The sequence below is a fragment of the Mustela nigripes genome, chromosome 3, assembly GCF_022355385.1.
Source record: "Mustela nigripes isolate SB6536 chromosome 3, MUSNIG.SB6536, whole genome shotgun sequence".
NCBI classification, from domain to species: Eukaryota; Metazoa; Chordata; class Mammalia; order Carnivora; family Mustelidae; genus Mustela; species Mustela nigripes.
Window position 1 is genome coordinate 54388271 of NC_081559.1, and position 21126 is coordinate 54409396.

The window sequence follows — 21126 nt, forward strand, 5'->3', positions numbered from 1 at the left end:
ACTTTTCTAGTAAAAAGGTGAAGGTTGCTCTAAAACTGAGAAACTGGCACTCTTACCGGGTCTGAGAACCATCTATTGGGTATGTTTGGCCTCTGTTGATCCACACAGACCACCTTTCTCATATCTTCAAAACTTGGGTCATTGGGAACCACGTCGTAAAATGGTGGCTTGTAATCCTCCACGATACCTGCACACGTGGACAAGAATAGTGTCGGTTAGCAAGAGGACAGAGGATCCCCCTGGGGATTTCTTAACTGGTACCATGGGTTATAACATGATCAGAGAAAAACTGAACATTTTCCTTACGTCAAGGTGATTCTGAAAGCTACAAAGTAAGTGGAGAACAAGGTAATAATTCTTCAAATCTCTGCAGGAATTACATTAGAAGAAAATGTGGCTACTACTCATGTAACTACATTTATTGACAAATGAGGACAAAATTCCTTTCATAATCACAGAATGACAACATTCCAGTATAAGATGGTGACCTAGGAAGAACCTGAACATCTCTCCATTATGGATACCCCAAATCTATACCCACTTATACAGCCATTCCTCCTGAAGAAGAACTGAGGGCTGAATGAACAGCTTCTGTACAACAAAAGACCATAGAGAGAATGGCATAGAAATGGAGACATAGAAATGAAGGGAGCCCATACCCCCAACACTGTGGCACTATAGCAGGGAGAGCTAGTACCAGGTTTGTCTACCTGGGGCACAGAAAAAAATGTCACAGTTTAAAACATCAACTAGAATATAAAAGAGCCAGCCCTGCAACTCCACCACATGCAGGGAATCTGCTGGAACTCTCTCAGTCAGGGCCTGGTGAACACCACTGCTAGGTATCCCCCTCCCCGCCCTGCCCTCAGCCCTTAGTGCAGACAAGAGAAGGGTCTGCAAACCACAGCTGGCTGACTGTTCCAGTGAGCTCCAGGCCCACATCCCACACTAGCCCTAGCCATCCACCAAGGCAACCACATGCAGCACACACTAAGACCCTCCTGGTCAGTGCTCACTATGGCTCCAGTCATCTTGTCAAGGTGACACAGGTATAAACTACCCAGGAACACTCCAGACCCGTAACACTTCAGTTCTAGACAGCCTGGCAGGGCACCACCTCTGTACACTGCACCTGCTTCAGCTCAGGCTAATCCAACAGGATCCCCCTTCATGAAGCACCCCCATCTACCCTGGCCTGCGCAACACTTCAGCTCCTCTTGCCCTGCCAGGATTCCCTCCTCACAGAGTACCCTGGGATAACCTGACCTGTAGCCACTTTAGCTGTCCTGCAAGGATGCCTTCTGTGTAGAGAGCCACAGATCTAGCCAGCTAACCAAAGTTACCAGGCATTGTCTTATGGGAAAAGACAGTAAAACAGACCATCCCTTCAATTTTAAAAGAATTAGCTATTCTGCCTAATCCATAGAAACTTTGAAAGCCAGGCAAAATGAAGAGATAGAGGAATATGCTTCAAAAGAAATAAGACAACAGCTCAGGCAAGGAAGTAAATGAAATTGAAATAAGCAATCTACTTCATAAAGAGTTCAAAGAGATGGTCACAAAGATGCTACCAGACTGGAGAAGACAGGGGATAAACTCAGGAAGAATTTCAATAAATTAAAAAACAGAATCAATCGGAGTTGAAGACACAATAACTGAAACAAAGTATTTACTAGAGGGAATCAATTGTAGATTAGAGGATGCAGAAGAATGGATCAATGATCTATTGGTAAGCAGTCTAAGGTAATGGAGAGCATCCAAGAACAGGAAAAAGAAAAAAAAATATTTAAAAATAAGGACACACTGGGATCTCTTAGACATAAAAAAAGATCTGCATTCTATGGGTCTCAGAAAGGAAGATAGAAAGGGGGCAAAAAACTTACTTGAAGAAATAATAGCTGAAAACTTTCCTAACTTGGCGGGGGGTTGGGGGTGTACAGCAGACTTCTAGGTACAGAAGCACCAAAAGTCCTGAACAAGATGGAAACCAAGGAAGTCCACACCATGACACATAATAATTAAAATGTCAAAGAAAAGGACAAAAGCAAATAGTCAAATACAAGGGAAACCCCAAAAGGCTATCAGCTGATTATTCAGCAGAAACTTTGAATATATCATGTCACTCCTTTCTGTACTACAAAATGCTGAAAGGAAAAAAACAAACAAAAAACTACTAAGACCAAGAATATCTCCTTAAATTCTGAATGAGGGGCGCCTGGGTGGCTCAGTGGGTTGGGCCGCTGCCTTCGGCTCAGGTCATGATCTCAGAGTCCTGGGATCGAGTCCCGCATCGGGCTCTCTGCTCAGCGGGGAGCCTGCTTCCCTCTCTCTCTCTCTCTGGCTGCCTCTCCGTCTACTTGTGATTTCTCTCTGTCAAATTAATAAATAAAATCTTTAAAAAAAAAATTCTGAATGATAACTTTTCTGGTAAAGGGTTCCCCTAATACACAAAAGTTAAAGGAGTTCATCACCACTACTAAATAGATTTTATAAGAAATGTTAACAGCACTTCTATAAGTAAAAAAGGAAAAGGCCAAAAGTAGAAGAAAAATGATGAAAGAAAAGAAAATTCATGTGCTGAAAGCAAACACAGTAAAGGTAGTAAAGCAATCACTTATAAAGCAAATATGAAGATTAAAAAAGACAAAAGTAGTAAAATCAATTGTAGGTGACAGGTCTTCACAAAATAAAAATGTAAAATATGACAACAAATAAAACAAGGAAAATAAAGTTCTTTTAGAATAATGTGTTCAAATTTAAATGACCATCAATTTAGTACAGACTGCTGTATACTTAGGATTTTATAAATAAATCTCATGATAAACACAAAACAAAAACCTATTGTTTGGGGGGATGGAGAAGCAAACTCCCCACTGAGCAAGGATCCTGATGTGGGACTTGATCCCAGAACCCTAGGATCATGACCTGAGCTAAAGGCACTTACACAAAATGGAGGCACCCAAACATCCCAAGAGATTCACTTCTGACCCAAAGACATAGAGTGAAAGTGAAGGGATGGAAAGAGACATTCCGTTTAAATGAAAGCTGAAAAAAAAGATTAAAAGCTCGGGAAGCAATACTTAGATCAGATTAAATGGATTAAAGCAAAGACTGTCACAACAAAGAGCATTACATAATGATAGAGGGTTCAATCCAAAAAGAGCATTATAACAATAGTAGATATCTATGCACCCAACACTAGAGCATCTAAATACATAAAGCAAATAGCAACAGACAGAAGGGAGAATTTGACAGTAATGCGCTAGTAGTACAGGACTTAACATCCCACTACATCAACAGATCACCCAAAAAGAAATCAACAAGGAAACAGTGGCTTTGACACATTAGACCAGATGGACTTAAGTATACACAGAATACTCCATCCAAACACAGCAGAGAACACATACTTTCCAAGCGCACATGGAACATTCTCCAGGATAAAATGTCTGCCCACAAGTCTCAATAAATTTAAGTAGACTGAAATCCTACCAAGCATCTTTTCCAAACACAATAGTATAAAACTAAAAACCAATTACAAACAAACAAACCTGGAAAAGACAAAAACAACATATACTACTAAAGAACAAACAGACCAACAAAGACATGAAAGAGGGAATACAAAAAAAAAAAAAACAAACCACAGACAAATAAATATGAAAACACAAGGGTCCCAAATCTTTGGGACACAGCAAAAGCTGTTCCAGAGGGAAGTTGACGGCAATCCAGGCCTACCCCAAGAAAAAAGAAAAATCTCCATCTAACCGTACACCTAAAGGAACTAGAAAAAGAATAAACCCAGACTTCGTGGAAAAAAGTAAATAGTGGTAATCAAGGCAGAAACAGAAAATTGAAAACACAGAGAGAAGAAAAGAAAAAGAAAAGGTCAATAGAACCAAGAGCTGGTTCTTTGAAATATCAAGAAAATTAGTAACCCATTAGCCGGACTCATCAAGAAAAAGAAAAAAGGCCCCCCAAAAATCAGAAGTGAAAGTAGAGAAGTAAAAACAGAACACAGAAATAATCCCATCCATTGGTAGAATGCAAATAATATGAAATAGTCATTTCTTCTTTCTATGGGCAATGAGTCACCTCAGACTGCCAGACGCAGTTGCTTGCTTGATGGCTCTATTATCTACTTTCAGACTGAAGGCATGAAATGAAATGTAGAGAGAGACTGTCATTTGGGAAGACAGTAGAATGGCTGAAAAGCATGAACTCGCTTCTTACCCCAAGCAAACATGAAAGAGGTTAATTTCAGCTGAGCATAGCTTCCAATGCCTTAGAAACCTTTTTTCCCCAGAAAAATTACTCTTCTTTGTGAAAGAAATTGATGTAATTCTACAAAGAGAGAAATTTTAAGCTTCATCACTTAGAATTAGAAAATTGATTCTTCTCCTTAAAGAGGAGAAACCAAGAAATTCATTTTTCTTCTATCATCAAAGGCTTCAGCAATGAGGCCAGGGGACTACTTGGTTGACTGTTCTCTTTTTCTTTCTCCATGTAACTTTCTTCTATTCCTAAATACCTAACAGGTTGTTTGGGGAAAAGAAAGAAAAATTGAATTTTAACTTTTCTCACAGCCTTCTAGTTCCTACAGGTCACCTGAAAAGCTTCAATCCCTTTGTTACTGATCAAAGAAATTAAGTTACTTAACTGCAAGAATCCATTTTATAAATCCTGTATAAATACACATCATTTATGCAAAAGACCAGTCATGATAAGGAACGTGCTTAAGATCTAAGCAATTTCTTTAACTTCATTGATTTGACTAAGTTAATTGATAACTACATTCCATGTTTCCAGTAAGGAAAAAAAGGTTTCTAATTGAGACTGTTTAAGTCTAAATAACTTACCCACATTGTATAACTGTAATCACGAAGGATATTAGTTAATGGATTAAAACCTTTCCTGGCAAAACCTAAACCACTGCTTTCAGAAGATTTGTGACCCCTCATCTCAAGGGCCTTATCTCCTCCTGTGAAAAGCCCATGAAACTTTTAAACAAAAGTATTTCCTTCTAGTACTAAGACATACCACACAAAATACAACTAGACATGGATGCTTATAACTTATTTAAGGGCCACATGAATTTATAAGAAATATAGTGAGAGATGTGCCCTTCATGGTGTCTTAATTCCTCCAAAAGAGACTACATTTAGTAGCCTAATTTAATTTTTTTTAAGTTAGCATAATAGCATTGCCTGTTCACACTCACTTAGCCAGTGAATACCTGGGGATAATCTGCCTGAGCGAAGTGGAGTTTTTATTACAAATATGCCAAAGAAAAGGGCATGGGTGGATTTTTAAAACATGAAATCCAGTGATCCCGAACAACACATTTCACTATACAAATCTGGTTTTCCCTCGTGTTTATATTTCCCATACTTTAATCTCATTATCTATCTGCTCCATGTTTTAACAAAAGGAATCAAATTTAAAAAGAAAGACCATTTAATGGATTATGCCTGGGATTTAGTCACACTTCTCTTTCTTCAACTACTGGTCAGTTGCCGATAGCCTCCATCTTATTCTGGAGAAGCATGGCCAGTGCCAAATAAATCTGGGATTAAACTCTAAGAGTCAGGTGGAACTCCCTCTGGCCAAAGAGAGCAGTGATTTTATTTCAGTCAATATAAAGTACATTATGTGTCTACAAGGTGTGGAGCACCATATTAAACAATAAGGATGATGTAAGTGGAAGACATGCTCTTGTTTGTCAAGGGTCTGGAAATCTGTGGATGAGGACAAGCCCTTCTTACTTTAGATAATGGAAATCTTATAAAAACAAAAGAACCTCAAAAATGGTTTTGACCCCACTACTATCTATCTTTGCCTTTCAAAATACATTTTTTTTTAAAGATTTTATTTATTTGACAGACAGAGATCACAAGTAGGCAGAGAGACAGGCAGAGAGAGGAGGAAGCAGGCTCCCTGCGGAGCAGAGAGTCCGATGCGGGACTCGATCCCAGGCCCCTGGGATCATGACCTGAGCCGAAGGCAGAGGCTTTAACCCACTGAGCCACCCAGGTGCCCCAAAATACAATTTTATGTGCTCGTTCCTAAACTGGCATACACAGTTTACGGGATCAGAATGGTTACTGAGTCAGAGGTTGTGTTTGGCACTGGGGATACAAGAATAAAAAGAGATGTGGTGCTGGCAATAAGGCGCAGAACAAGAGGCAAGGGAACCAGGACAAATTAGAGACAGGCATTAGAGGAAAGAGCAGGGAGAATGTGCGGGATAGGATTCTCCGCAAGTCTTAGAGGAAAAAACCAGCTGTGTGGTTTTGTGACACCAGACATAACGGGGTGTCATGGAAGCCTAAGTAAGCCTTCCGGGAGCTAGGGCTTAGAAAGACAGAAAGACACGGAGTCTACAAGGCAGAGAAGGGGATGGGAATGAGAAGCACCAAAAAGGGACATTTGTGGGGGGAGAGGGACCAAGGACAAAGACACGGGTTACAGATGACCCTCACTTGTTGTAAACTGGGAGGAAATTCCCTGTGGCTGAAATCAGGTGCACAGGAGGGCAGGGGGAGTGAGAGGTCAAGGATGATGGAAATGGTGTGTTGTCAAGGTAGGAAGTTACTTCTAACTGCTCCTCACTTCTGCCAGAAATTGGGGGAGCCAGGCAAAAGAGCGGACTCTTACGTCCTTTGAAGACAGCACTCAATGAACAACTGCCAAATTATGAGCCAGCAGAGAGGACAGCAGGGAAAGTGACTAAAAATGCAAAGTACTTGGAGTGCCAGATGAGGGGTGCATACAGCAAAAGGTGTGGGAACGCAGGGGAGGCAGAGCCCTTACCCAGTAGTCGGGGAAGGACCGAGGGAGCCAGGCCCTGCTTTTCCATGAAAGGTGGCTGGCGTGACTCAAAGGGCACAAGAAAGGAATCAGAAATTATTCATAAGCTACTCCCCCACAACTCTTGGCATACGTATTTGATTTCTACAAAAATGTTTTTCCTGGGCATATGTCTGTTTGGAACTCTTCTATTCTCTGCCGCAAATACATCTTTACCAAGCAGTAGCCCTCCCCTGGATCTGCTGCACAGTCCTGAGTAAAGAAAGCCCTTAATTGCCAGGCCTTAGTTCCAACACCTTGAAGTTCACACCACAAAGCTGATACGCAGACCAAAAAGAATGCCCTCCACAGTGTACCAAAAAGCACGAGATGCCGGCCTTGCATCTTAGACCACTCTCTGGAAAGGCAGTCTTCTCTGCAATCCTCCCCCACCAAAGCCTTAGATCGGGGCACCACTTCTCCCTGCTGTGACAAGCTGTATCTGGGACTTCAAATCCCCTCCCCCGCAACTAGCCACTCACCATATCCCCGGCCCCCTGCAAAACCTTTAGGAGAAAAACTGAGGGGAAAGCTCCTTATGTCTGCATGGGCTCAGGCTCATTACCCCCAGCATGCTGCCCCACATACCTGGGCATCGCCACACTAGCGTGGCTTGCGCTTCTGGACATGGGGCACCTGTATCAACCCCCACAGTGCTTCCTTTTGCCCAGGATACCAACTGTCATCCTCATTGGACTGTATTTCTCATTCCCATCTACATGTCCGCCCAGGCTAGTCCACCTGACGGGCTCCTTTCATCTCACGACTCAGTTCACGCTTTCTATCTTCAGAGAAGAACCCTCCCTCCTCGCTACCACAATTCCGGGCCCCCGGACAAAGTTCCATGTCCTCCCCACACTCTGTGACTTCCCCATACACCTCAACCATAGTCACTTCATCTAGTAAATATTAAAGAAATAAATTAGGTTGTTTTTTTTTTTTTTTTCTCAACTGCTTTCCAGGGCCTAAAGGAATACCTAGTATATGCATACATATTACTTGAGTGAATGTTGATTATGTCCACAATCCTTTATCTAAAACCCTTGAGGTTAGATCTGTTTGAGGAATTTGGAGGGTTTTTTACACTTTACAAAGGAAATAAGGGGCACATACCCTATTTATATGATACCCTAGCAGAGTCTGAGGGATACCCCGCAACCAAACACATTTCTGTACTGAAATGGATGAACAGTCCCACTAAATGGGATAAATAAAAGCTATAAATGGATTTATTTCAATTCAGGTCAAGTCTGACTGCTCAATGAGTTCAGGTATTCTGCCAAGTAAGTTATGAAAGGCTTGGATTCTAAAGTCGATGAATTTCTCAAGCACAGATAAGAGACTATTGACCTGGTTATATATCGAATAATCTGAAGGTTAAGGTGAAGAGACATCATGGGATGTCAGAATCGTGTCCGTTACATCGCAGTCCTCTTCCTTCACAAGAAAAAAACTGAGGACTACACAGGAAAACTTACTTGGTCCAAGTTCCCAGGTAATTAACAATAAAGCTAAACTAGCATCCAATGCCTTGTTTATATTCTAGAATTTTTCCCAACAAGCTGACAGTGACATAATGAATTACACTCCTCTCTGCACTAATCTCATGTCGCAAGCTGCTCACTTCACTGTCTCTCTCCACTGTCCTCCAACGTGGGCAGTCACCGTGATATCCAGGGAACAGGCGAGGGGAGAACATCATCCCTCACACCTACATCCACACCGAGAGCTGCTGTAAACTCCTAGAGAAATTCTGAAATCCTTCAGAGACTAGAACTTTACAAGTAAAGCCATTTTAGTAAGAATTAGAATGGTTTGTGTTTGGCTCCTGAGAGAACTGGAAGATAAAACACTATTTCCTTCAAGAGTAGCATATGAGAAAATCTGAAGTGGTCATGGACAAAACCCTTTCATCTTCACACACAATATCATACTCCATAGGAAAAAGTCGAGAGATTTTCCTCTAAGATCTGAAGTAAGACCAGGATGCACTCTTGCCACTTCTACTCAGCATAACACTGAAAGTTCTAGCCACAGCACTCAGACAAAAACACAAGAAAAGAAATAAAAGGCAATAAAGTAATAAAACTGTCACTATTTTTAGATGACCTACCACTATACATAAAAAGCACTAGACTCCACCAAAAAACTACTTGACTAAAAGAATTCAGTACAGTTGCAGGATACAGAATTAATACACAGAAATCTGTTGCATTTCTATGCACTAATCATGAAGTAACAGCAAGAAATTAAGAAAACAATCCCATTTATAATCCCATCAAAACGAATAAAATACCTAGGGATAAACTTACCCAAGGAGGTGAAAGATTTGTCCTCTGAAAACTATAATCTCTGATGAAAGGAACTGAAGATGTCACAAGGAAACGGAAAACCATACCACAGACTGGAAGAATTAATTCTGTGGAAATGTCCACATTACCCAAAGTGATCTACAGATTCCATATGATCCTCATCAAAGTAACAATGGCATTTTTCACAGAACAAGAACAAATAATCCTAAAACTTTTGTGGAACCACAGAAGACTCTAAAGAGACAAAGTAATCCCGAGAAAGAAAAAGCTGAAGGTATCACAATCCCAGATTTCAAGACATATTACAAAGCTGTGATCATCGGGATGCGTAGGTGGCTCAGCTGGTTAAGTGTCTGCCTTCGGCTCAGGTCATGATCCCAAGGTCCTGGGGTGAAGCCCCTGTTGGGCTCCCTGCTGAGCGGGAGTCTGCTTCTCCCCCTCTTGCTCCCACTGTCTGTGTGCTCTCTCTTGACGGCTCTCTCAAATACATAAAATCTTTAAAAAAAAAAAAGCTGGGATAATCAAAGCACTATGATACTAGCATAAAGAGCAGACACATAGATACATGAAATGGAACAGAGAGCCAGAAAGAAAAACACACACTTACATGGTTAATTAACCAATGACAAAGGAGGCAAGGATATACCATAGGGAAAAGACATTCTCTTCAATAAATGGTGCTGAGAAATCTGGACCACTTTCTCACACCATAGACAAAAATAAACTCAAAATGGTTTCAAGATGTAAACATGGCACCCAAAACTATAGAACTCCTAGAATGTAATATCGGCAGTAATCTGGACATCAACCATAAAAACATTTTTCTAGATACGTCATCAGGCAACAAAAACAAAAGGAAAAATAAACCATTGGGACTATTCCAAAATAGAAAGCTTTGCAGAGTGAAGGAAATCATCAATAAAATGAAAAGGGAACCCAATGAATGAGAGAAGATATCTGCAAATGATATATCCAGTAAGGGGTCAATATCCAAAATATAAAGAATTTAGACAACTGGACACCAAAAAATAAATAATCTGACTAAAAGTGGCAGAAGACCTGAATAGACATTTCTCCAAAGAAGACATCCAGATGGCCAACAGACACATGACAAGATGCTCACTATCACTCATTATCAGGGAAATGCAAATCAAAACCACAACAAGGTATTGCCTGACACCTGTCAGAATGGCTAGTATCAAGAGGACAAGAAAGAACCAATGCTGGTGAGGATGTAGAGAAAAACCCTCATGCAGGAATATAAATTGGCACAACCGCTGTGGAAAACAGTAGGGATGGTCCTCAAAAAAACTTAAGAGAAATACCATCCAATACAGTAATTCCACTACTGGGTATTTACCCAAAGACAATGAAAATACTAGTACAAAAAGATATATGCACACCTGCATTTATTGCAGCATTATTTACAATGGAAGCAATCCACATTCCCATCAAGAGACGAATGGATAAAGACAATGTGGTGTGTGTATCTACACACAAACACACATGCATGCACATACATATGTACCAAGTGGAATATTACTCGGCCATAAAAAAGAAGGAGATTTCACCATTTGCCACAATAGGAATGCACCTAGAGAGTATCATGCTAAGTGAAATAATTCCAACAGAAAAAGACAAACACCGTATCAATTTACTTATTACAGAATCTTAAAAAACAAAACAAAAGGAAAAACAAAAAGCAGAAATGGACCCATCAATACAAAGAACAAACTGATGGTTACCAGAGGGAGGGGGTGGGGAGATGGGCAAAATGGGTGAAGGAGAGGTACAAGCTTCAATTATGGAATGAGTAAGTCACAGGCATGAAAGGTACAGCATAGGGAACAGAGTCAGTGGTACTGTAATAATGTATGGTGATAGTTGCTGCAATCGTGTGAAGACAGCCTAACGTACAGACTTGTTGAATCACTATGTCGTATACCTAAAACTAACATAACATCATCAACTAGGCCTCGAAAATGAAGTTTGAAAAAAGCCAAGTTAAAGAAAAAGATTAATAAAGGTACAAATTTGGATATGGGAAAAAAATCACAAAGGTAGTATGTGCATAAATGAATTTAGTCTCACCAGAAAGAATGCTTGCGAACTCTGTTCTTTAAGAAACATAAAGGTATTTCCGATATTTGTGTTATTGCGATTAACATTCCTAACAGGAAGCCTTCAGACATTTTTTGTGCTGTGCCCCACATCAAACACTGCTAATAGGTGAATGGATAAAGCTGCTCAGAGCAGAGCTGACGACAATGCAGGAGGTTCTGGGCCCCCTGGGTCCTGGCTCACTGCTGGAGATTTAAGAGAATCAGTATCTCAAGGCCTTTCTGTAATCTAACACCACACACTTGGCGGGAAGCCCTGCCTTACCCCGTGGCAAGTACTCCTTTCTGCAACAGGAAGGGAGCTGAAAGAGCAGGTCTGCCTGTTCCCTGCTAGGTAGAGAACACGTATGGCATGTCCTCATGCCTCGACCCCCACTGCCATCCACAAGCATATGGAAACATGCACGTCACTCAAGCCAAAACGGACTCTGTTCTCAGACATCTGTGTCAAAATTACATAAGTAATTTCTATTATCGAGATTCTCATCAATGTAACATAATTACAATGTAACATAGTTTACAGATCACTGTGTAGTCGGACCCTCCTAAAAGTATACATTAATGTCACAGTTAGTTGTCAGAGGAGAGGACAAAAAGCCTAGGAGAGTTAAGCCATGAACAAGATGTCTCAGATCTGGCCTAAGGTCAACACCTAGAGGGAGAGAGAGAGGCTCCACGAGAGTCCCAAACAGTTGGCAGCTTCCGGGGTCTCCCAGGAGAGGGAGAATGTTTCACTGAATGCTGGGCTGTTACAAGGTTTAAGACCCTGATACCTGAACAGCACCCAGTCAAGTTCTGCCAGGCTCAGATTATTTGGTCATGAGATCAGTTGATGACCCTCCTCTGGTCTGGATCTCTAAATCAGGCCCATGAAATTCTGGGAATCAGTGGGAAAGTAGCCTTCTTTCCTCCCTCCACCTCTAAACCCCTGTCCCTAGCCCCTTAACGAAAGGATCAAGAAAACAAGCAAACACAAAAACACCTGAAAGAAATTAGTCTAATATTGAATATGACAAACATTCCCTAACATGAGAATTCTTCCCTTTGTTCAAATCTTTCCTTTTTTTAAAATTATTTATTTATTTGATGAAGAGAGAGAACAAGTAGGCAGAGCAGCAGGCAGAGGGGGGGCGGGGGAAGCAGGCTCTTGGTTAAGCAGAGAGACCAATGCGGGGCTCGATCCCAGGACCCTTAGATCACGACCTGAGTCGAAGGCAGAGGCTTAACCCACTGAGCCACCCAGGTGCCCCTCTTTGTTCAAATCTTAATATATACAAGTGGAAAAAAATCATGAAACGTGGGTATGAAGTTGCTAAAGAAAAGTTGTCATGGTTTCCATACACAAGCCCATTGGGCTTAGGAACGGATGTGCATGCAGGTCCCTGGCAAGCCCAGGGATTACTGAGACTAAGTCCATGTTTGACACACATGCTTGAAGAATCTATTCTAACAAATATTTCCTAGTCATCACCCCACAGAGGATACAGCAAGATACATTTTCACATGAATCCATCACAAAATAAGCAAAGCCAGTAGCAGTGAAACAAGCGTGTGTCCACCCAGTGCTGGGGTGAGGAGTCAAGAGGGAAATGCATGTAGTGTCCCAGTAAAGGGCCGGCATGAGGAGAGGTGAAGGAAGGCCAGTGGAGAATCCCATGCGTGGCCTCCACCACTCATTTCCAGGGAACAGCAAATACCCACGGCTGGGTTACTGAACCCTGACCACATGCCAGACACACGCAGGGTGCTCTACACACACGAGCTCAGTCATCATCAGAACACGTTCAAGTAAATTCTATTACCAGCAATATTTGCTGGACGATGACACTGATGTATGTGATCAAGGCAGAGTATGACCGAGAGCCTGACATGTTAAGGCTTACACTACCTCCTCAGAAGGCCCAGGGCCGCAGCACACAGCTGCACAGAGGACACCCTTCCCAGCAGCTTCCCTGCGCGGAGCTCTGGGCATGAGGAAAGCCAAAGCAAGGGAAGCGAGAAACATGGCACAACAAGGTACTTAGCAACCAAACATAACGAAGGAACAGGATCTACCCCATCATCTAAATGTTCTTGCCTATACAATCTGGGCACCCTGCCTTTTCAACATTCCTAGTGCATTAATCCTGAAGTGTGCCTGTCACAGAAACAATAATGTAATATGACATGAAACTGCCATGAAATATACAGCTGTCTGTGAGCTATGTGGAGGTGAACAGAGGCTCAAGCTGCTCAGACCATGCTACTCAAAGATGTGCTGGAAGATGGATGATGAAGATTATCTTACTTGGTTTTTAAGTCCTTGAGCAGATGATCCCAGTGTTAGAACAACACACCTCCCGAGTTTCTGCATATAGAGATCCAAACAAGGTATGACATTGAAATCTGAGGCTCCAGAGAAAGAGCTTCTATCCTGGGGAGGGAACATACTACTGGGGATGCTTAGAAGGGTGACTCAAGATCTTCTATCAGACCAAAGCTAAATGGCACAAGTCCACAGTAACAATGTATCTATTTACCTACCCAATCCCCATGTAAGGTTCTGTCCTCACACAACACAGAACTCAGGTAACCAGACACAAATCTAGCCACTGATCTCTGTATCAAAGGAGGAAAAGAAGAGTACTGTCAGACGAGTAGCAAAAACCTAGAAAGAAAGGCCATGAGCTAGATCCAAGACTCTTATTAAAGATGAACCCCTCTTAAGCTTGCAAGAGAGAGCAGGTGTCACGTAAGGTATCAGAAACATATCACAGGCATCCCGCTCAGAGAGACTGTCGGCATCCTGGCGGCCGCCTATTTCCCAGCCTGGGAAGACGGATCCCATGTCAACAGGAGCTCTCGAGAGCATGGTCCCTGATGCAACAGTAGTATGGGGATCACCTGTGGCCCTGTTAGAAAGGGAGGTTCTCCGTCCAAACCCCCTAAGTCAGAAACCCTGGGGCGGCGGGCCCAGCATTCTGTTTCTAGACAAATCTGACGCACACGCAGTTTAAGAACTATCAATCCAGGCAAACCTCTGCCTTAAGCGGACCCCCAAAATTCACACAGGAAGGGTAAGAAACCATTTTCCTTCTCACCGACTGCAAATTCGGTGTCAGACGAAACATAATAAGTATAAAAGACACTAGTGAGAAGTTTTCAGATGTGCACATGGACTTAATTCTCATTTCCTGTATAGAAACAGCATGAAGTTTATTATTAGCAGCAAATAAATGTAACATTCCAATGAAAATACAAAATGCAACATATTTTTATACTCATGGTTCACTTGAGGATCCTATTGCTCCTGGAGAACTATCTGGTCATCAATTTTTATCACGGACTCAGAAACTCAAAGGATGCATAATTATAACGACCTTCCTAAGATAAGACATTCATATATTTAAATGAGCTACATTTTATATGCAATAATTTCAAAAATATATATTCTTTTAATGACAGTTCCTAAAGCTAGTAAGAAAGTGAAATAGGTACATCACACCCTGGGGTGAGCGGGAGATTGGAAATTAGTGCAACTCTTATGAAAAGCAATTTGGCAATATGTGTCAAGCCATAAAACCTCCATACTTTTTGACCTATTAGGTCGACTGGTTTCCAGATTAAGAATTAATTCTCCAAATGAAAAAGTTATATGAACAAAATGTACCTAATATAGGACCCAAATGGAGGAGATGGGATGTCTGCAACATGATCATGGCTAATAAAATATCACGCGACCACATAAAATAAACACAGACTAATGACACACTTGAATGAAAAAGATGATACAGAACTGTGTCTATATTATGACGCTAACAAACTCAAAAACACATACAAGGGTGCATAGAGAAGAAGTGGAAAGCACAGGATGTTAGAACATACGGGTAAATTTTCTCTTATTTTTCTTTCTACTCATCTTCATTTTGGTGTAGTAATAACTAAAATATTAATAATAAACCTAGCAGTGTTCAATCCCACATGCAAACCTATTTTGAGTCCAGATAAAGTGATTTCCATCTGTGCGCGTGCGCGTGCCTAAGAACATTCATGGGAGGAGTGGGGGGGGGCTAAAAAGAGAAGGGGAAAATATCAAATTAGTCACTGCCAAGGGACAGTAACTGATTTAAAAGGAGACACAACATACCCTTACCTCCCACTAAAAATCTAACCACACCACAGAAGAGAAGTTCAACCCACAGAATTTTAGGAACCACAGAGCCACCTAAATGATGATGTAACAGGAAGTCAATCAATCAAACAACCAAAATAGTCTCTCTTCCTCTACTCTCCATGATCTTTTTCAGCAAAATAACATTCAGCATAACTACCATTTGCTGAGCTCAGTTTTAAACCGGCGACTCTAATTTCACACGGACTCCTATTAGGAACAAGTGATCTTTAAGAGCCACTTGGGTTGATGCCTGTGACACAGGGAATGCATTTGCAACATGAATTCTTACAAAGCCCAAATCCCGCATTTCTGCCAAGCTCCGCTTTCATCATGCAGGCCTGCTTGGAGCTGTTCCAGCCCAGCGGCCGCTGGCCGGCTACCATCCTGGCCTCGGGATATTAGTTTCCTCTTCACGGGGGGCAAGTTCCCCAGTGCATAGTTGATTATGACGCCAATCCTTCTCTAAACTGTGTGCTAAAATAAATTAAAATTAGATTTTCAGTTCCAAGATGCTCAAGGATTATTGGGGAGAGGGTGAGCAAATGAAGTCGATGTGTAATTCCAGGCAAAGTTCAGAGCTTCATAAATCAGCAAAACAATCTCCCTGCTGCAGATAATTCTCAAGGCACTGGACAGCCCAAAATGCTAGTCGGTAAGCTCCCAACGATTGAGAAATAATTACCAAGAAGATGTTCATGACTCCATCAGAAGAATGAAAAGAAAAAGAAAATTAAAAGAACGGTCAGGTAGCAATGCATGTACGTTTATGTTTAATCTGAAACACTGCCTTTAACAAACACTCTCAAGGGTCTCAAAGCCAGACACACTCTGCTGTTAGAGAAAAAAAAGAAAAGAAAAAGCAGCAGCAGCAGCAGCTACCATGAAGGCATGCCAATTTGAATTACTGCACACGAAAGCTAGGGTAAATTATCCCGATGCCACTTTCCTCAAAGAACTTCCTATTCTCTGGTTATGTTGTTCAGAAAAATTATGATTGCCCCAAGAATCTCAGTCCTTAAGAATTCACACATTATTTCCTTCATACTTCAAAACCAGGATTCCAAGGACTCCTAGGAGGGGAAAGTAGCTTTTGAAAATAAATATTAATCTAAACAAATAGTATTTTCCTGTTTTTCTGGAGCAATTTCTGACCTGCCCTCTGAAAGAAGACTTCCAGCGGAGAAGATAGAAGTCTATTTAGGTGGTTCAAGAGAGCCTGCCGTAGAAATCCACTTTCTGGGTAGCTGGGGCAGGTGCAATTTAAAACAGTCCACTTAGTCCTTTCAGAATACAGTGCACTTCCAGTAAAGTTCAACAATGTATTTGCGGTTGATATGCATACAGGAAAGACCAGAATAAGTTAAGAGTTGATTGGAGGGGCCACAGGTTGAAAATGACTGACACGTGCTTCTGTAACCATGAAGATGACACCATTTCACAAAACTTACTCGTAAGAGGACCAGCTCTGGCCACCTACTCAGGGCTTCCTGAATTTGAATCCCACAAATTCAGAACACACAGCCTGCTCCTTACAAGGAGGTGAATTCTGAGTGTGCAACCTGAGCCTTTTCTCAATAACCCACATTTAAGAAGTAAAAATACCTAAAACAGCAGAATTTACTCGTAGATTTACTGGAGCACTCTTCTCATGTTAAATCCCACTTGTGGGAAGAACAAAGGTGGAGAGTAGGTGGGAAGAAAGGCAGAATAGGAAGATGGAGAAAGGAAGGAATGAAATATGGACCAAACAAAAGAAGAGCCAAAGACTAACTAGACCTAACTAGACTTTTCCAGAGATATTCTTTTTTTTTTTTTTTTTAAGAGTCAGGCAGTGTTTATTGGGGGCTTACACTCAACCACCAGGGAGGCAGTGCCAGGACCAGATGTCCCAGCCTGAAATATTCTTCTTTTTCAACCCTCATTTCCTCTTGTGTAGCTAAAATATAATGCCATTACATTCCACCTACTAGCCATAAATCAAATATAGATGCTGATAGCTTGATGTATGATTCAAAGAATAAGTATGATTCATGGAACAATGTGGACTTAAATATTTCCTTTGCCCTTTTATAGACAGCAGAATCAAGAGGACTCGGGGAAGGACATTACTACATTCGATCAGGTACTTACCATTGCTCACCATACGTCTGGCCACTTCCCACAAGACAAGTCCAAAGGCCCAAATATCAACTCTCTTGTAAGAATCGAAACAATCCACCTGGATGGTTTCATCTAGAACTTCAGGGGCCATGTAGCGTTTGGTGCCCACACGGGGGTTGTTCCCCACATCGAGCTGATTGGTACTCTGGGAATGCATGACTGCCAGGCCTGAAAGGGAGAAAACAGGGTGGGTCAGTTTACTTCCTTTCTAGGAGAGGGTTGCTGAAGAGTTTTTAAACAGACCCCATCAGTAGCGCCCTCTGGTGGTACTCCTGGTCACTGTGGCACCATACCCAGAGTAAGTAATCTCTGGAATATTGTGGAGAGGACTTCTGTGACAAAAGAAAAAAGAACTAATGCCAGAAACAGTCGGAAGCTCTTAGGTTAACACCTGAACCTCTGAAACAAAAAGATCTGGATGAATAATAAACCAACACACCAAACCAATAGGAAGCCAGTATTTCAAGTTCACAGGAAAATAGTCTCACAGGCTAAGTGGGAACCTCCAAAGGTCTTAGGAGAAGTAAAGCTCTCATGTTCCACCACAGCTCCCAATAGTGGGCAAACACAGACTTCCAACAGTGTGAGGCAGAGAATGTGAGGTGATGTATCACTACTTGAAGGGCGGGCTGCTGCAGGCACGGCTCCATCCCTTTCAGAAGAGCTGTTTGTCTGAGAAGTAGTGACACTGACCAAACCCACAGGCCTTTCTCTACAGTCATGCGTACACCCAGCATCAAGCTAGACCTTGATTCAAAGCTCAACTCTCATGCTAAATGGCTTTGAAGCACTTTCTCAAACCATGACTCATTTCAGAATTCTTCAATTAGAGAGCCCTGGCATTCCTCACCGACCAGGAGGGTTAGGCAGATACATGCATGATTCATTTGAGAATGAAATTACTTTTTGAGGTAGATGCTGACCAACTCAAAATGATTCCTTTAACACTCAAAATAATGAGAGGTGCCAAACTGGAACAAATGGCCTATGAAAACCTCTGCAGCCCAACGATCCCTTGGGGACCCCTCAAGCTTTCTGTGGAGAATGCTTCTCCCCCCAGCTCCATGGCTTTGAATGTGTGGGATGAGGACTCCTTCTCATGCCAAGGAGATGGCACATAGTATCACACCCTTAATAATTACAGAGAAATCAGCAACTGCATTCACTCTACTACACTGGTTCCTTTTCCTGGTTCTTCTACTCAACCCCAAGATTCTGTGGCCGTGGTGAATATCTCCCGAAACATATATACTTCTCTACGGTTTCCAGAACCAAAGAGTCAAAATACCAGAATATGAAAGGTGTAGTTTAAATAGATCATAGCAATACTAGCTGTGGTGGTTTAAAAATACGTCCTCAAGTTCCTTAAAACGTCTCCCTTCTGGAGGTGAAACTCAATTCCCCATGCCCTGAGTGTGGGCTGGACAGTCACACAGACCACGGCAGAAGTGAGCAGAGATCTTCAAAATTAGGACATAAATGGCACCATGGCTTCCTCTCTGCTCGCTCTCTCAGTTCTCTTGTGTTATGAGGACACTCACGCAGCCCTGTGGAGAGGTCCCCAAGACCTGGGACTGAAGCTTCCTGCCACCAGCCATGTGACTAGAACCATCCTGGGAGTTCCTTCAGCACTGACGAAGCCTTTAGATGCTTGCAGCTCTAATCACCAGCTTGAGTGTGTAACCCCTACAAGAGATCCTGAGCCAGAACCAGAGGGCATAGTCATCCCAAGATTACTGACCCTCAGATAACGACATAGAATAACAGATTTGTGTTATTTTAAGCTGCTAAATTTTAGAGGTAATATGTTACCCAGTAATAGATAATTATCATGCTACCTAAAGAGGTAAAACAACCAAATGCAATGTGTAAACCTTGGCTGAATTCTTGTTTGAGAAAACTAGGAAAATCTGAAAATGGACATTAAATGCTATTAAACAATTATCAATAGTTGTAGGTGCTATAAACTGTGATTATGCAGAAGGCATATTTTGAAGTATTTAGGAGTAAAGTGTTGTGATGTCTGTAACTTATTTTCAAATGTATGAGTAAAGACAGATGTACGCCTACATATAAAGCAAATATAGCAAAATTTTAACAATTGTTGAATCTAGGTGTTGTGCATATGATCATTAAACTTACTACTCTTTCAGTCATTTTCTTTGAATTTTTTATAATAAAAAGTTAGAAAAATAAATAGAATACTGGTATTTCTGCAGTATCAATAACAGAACATGATTTCAAATGAAGGATCCTTAATTTCTGGGTATAAAGTGACACACAAATGACGGTATCATCGGAGCTGTCTTCGGTACGAAGAAACTATCCCCTGAATAGTATGACCTTAACACAGATTTTTGTACAAATCCGTATGTCTAATTGGAAGGCTACAGGCCAAAAGAAAGAAAAATGAATAATTAGTTGGACTTACTGAAAAACACCTCTGACTCCCTATCAAGCCCTATAACCAAAGCCAACAACGTCCTCTATTTTCCATCTCCCCTAAACCTCTGTACTATAATAGCAGTGACCATCTGATGCTTACTATTTGCCAAGCAAGTATAATAATTTCTGAATTTTACAGGAACCATGTGATTGATTTTGAGTAACATGAATAATACTCGGGCACATAATGAACATTTGAAGCAATACTGAAGTAGAGTGCAGAGTGGCGAATGTTAAAGTGTTCCTAGCTAAGCCCCCCAAACGAGTAGAAGTGGTCCTGCACTCTGGGCAGATAAACAGATTAAAATATCTGCAGAGATATACGGGGTGATAACTGGGAAAGCCAGGATTCAAGTTCAAATCACCCTGCTCCAAAAGCCAGGGCATGGCCATAAAAGTCCTCTACATCACAACTAAAACTACCCACAAAATACTTTAGAGCCATACCCTTTCAACGCTATCCTAAATATTTTTCTTCTCACACTTGCAAAATACCGTAAAATAATTCTCAGCATGAATACAAAGACTTTAAAGAATTTCAAAAGAAATACATTTTCTGGACGTGTCAAATCCTTTGTCTAAAAAATAAGAATAAATTTCATCATGTATATACAAGAACTAATACTGTCCAAACCTTTATCAGCCTCACAATGACTACAATGATATGAATATAATATAAACCATGTTTTAATCAAATAGAGCGAGGACTCTCCATAGTCCACTGAAATGAATAACCAATATTACAATTCAGTTCTCATTAGTGTAATTATTCAGCCAATATCCAAGTTGACTATGGTTTTCTATACAGTGTCACTACAAATGAAAATAGTCTTATTTATAATGCAATTAAAGCTACACTGAGCATTACCCTAACACCACAGAAATGAGATATCCCAGCAGGGCAAACTGTGAATTTGTTGCAGAATATTTTTCTTCTTTCTTGACTGATAATTTTGCCATGGTTACAGAAAAACAACTTTAGAAGCCATTTTTAAGATGAACTCATTCCAGAGGTTTTCGGGTTTTGTTTTGTTTTTTTTAAAGATTTTATATATTTATTTATTTGGGGGGAGAGAGAGACTGGTGGGAGAGG

At 41.2% G+C, this 21126-nt stretch overlaps 1 protein-coding gene across 2 annotated transcripts in view; it reads right to left on the reverse strand.

The window, feature by feature from the left end:
- ACVR1 (activin A receptor type 1) overlaps positions 1–21126 on the reverse strand; it is a 127720-nt gene that overhangs the window by 2127 nt on the left and 104467 nt on the right. For both annotated transcript variants that reach the window (XM_059394001.1, XM_059394000.1), the window contains exons 9-10: positions 17559–17756; positions 57–187 (exon numbers count right to left, since the gene is read on the reverse strand). In XM_059394001.1, the coding sequence (XP_059249984.1) occupies positions 57–187; positions 17559–17756 (329 nt within the window). The remainder of the gene's footprint in view (positions 1–56; positions 188–17558; positions 17757–21126) is intronic.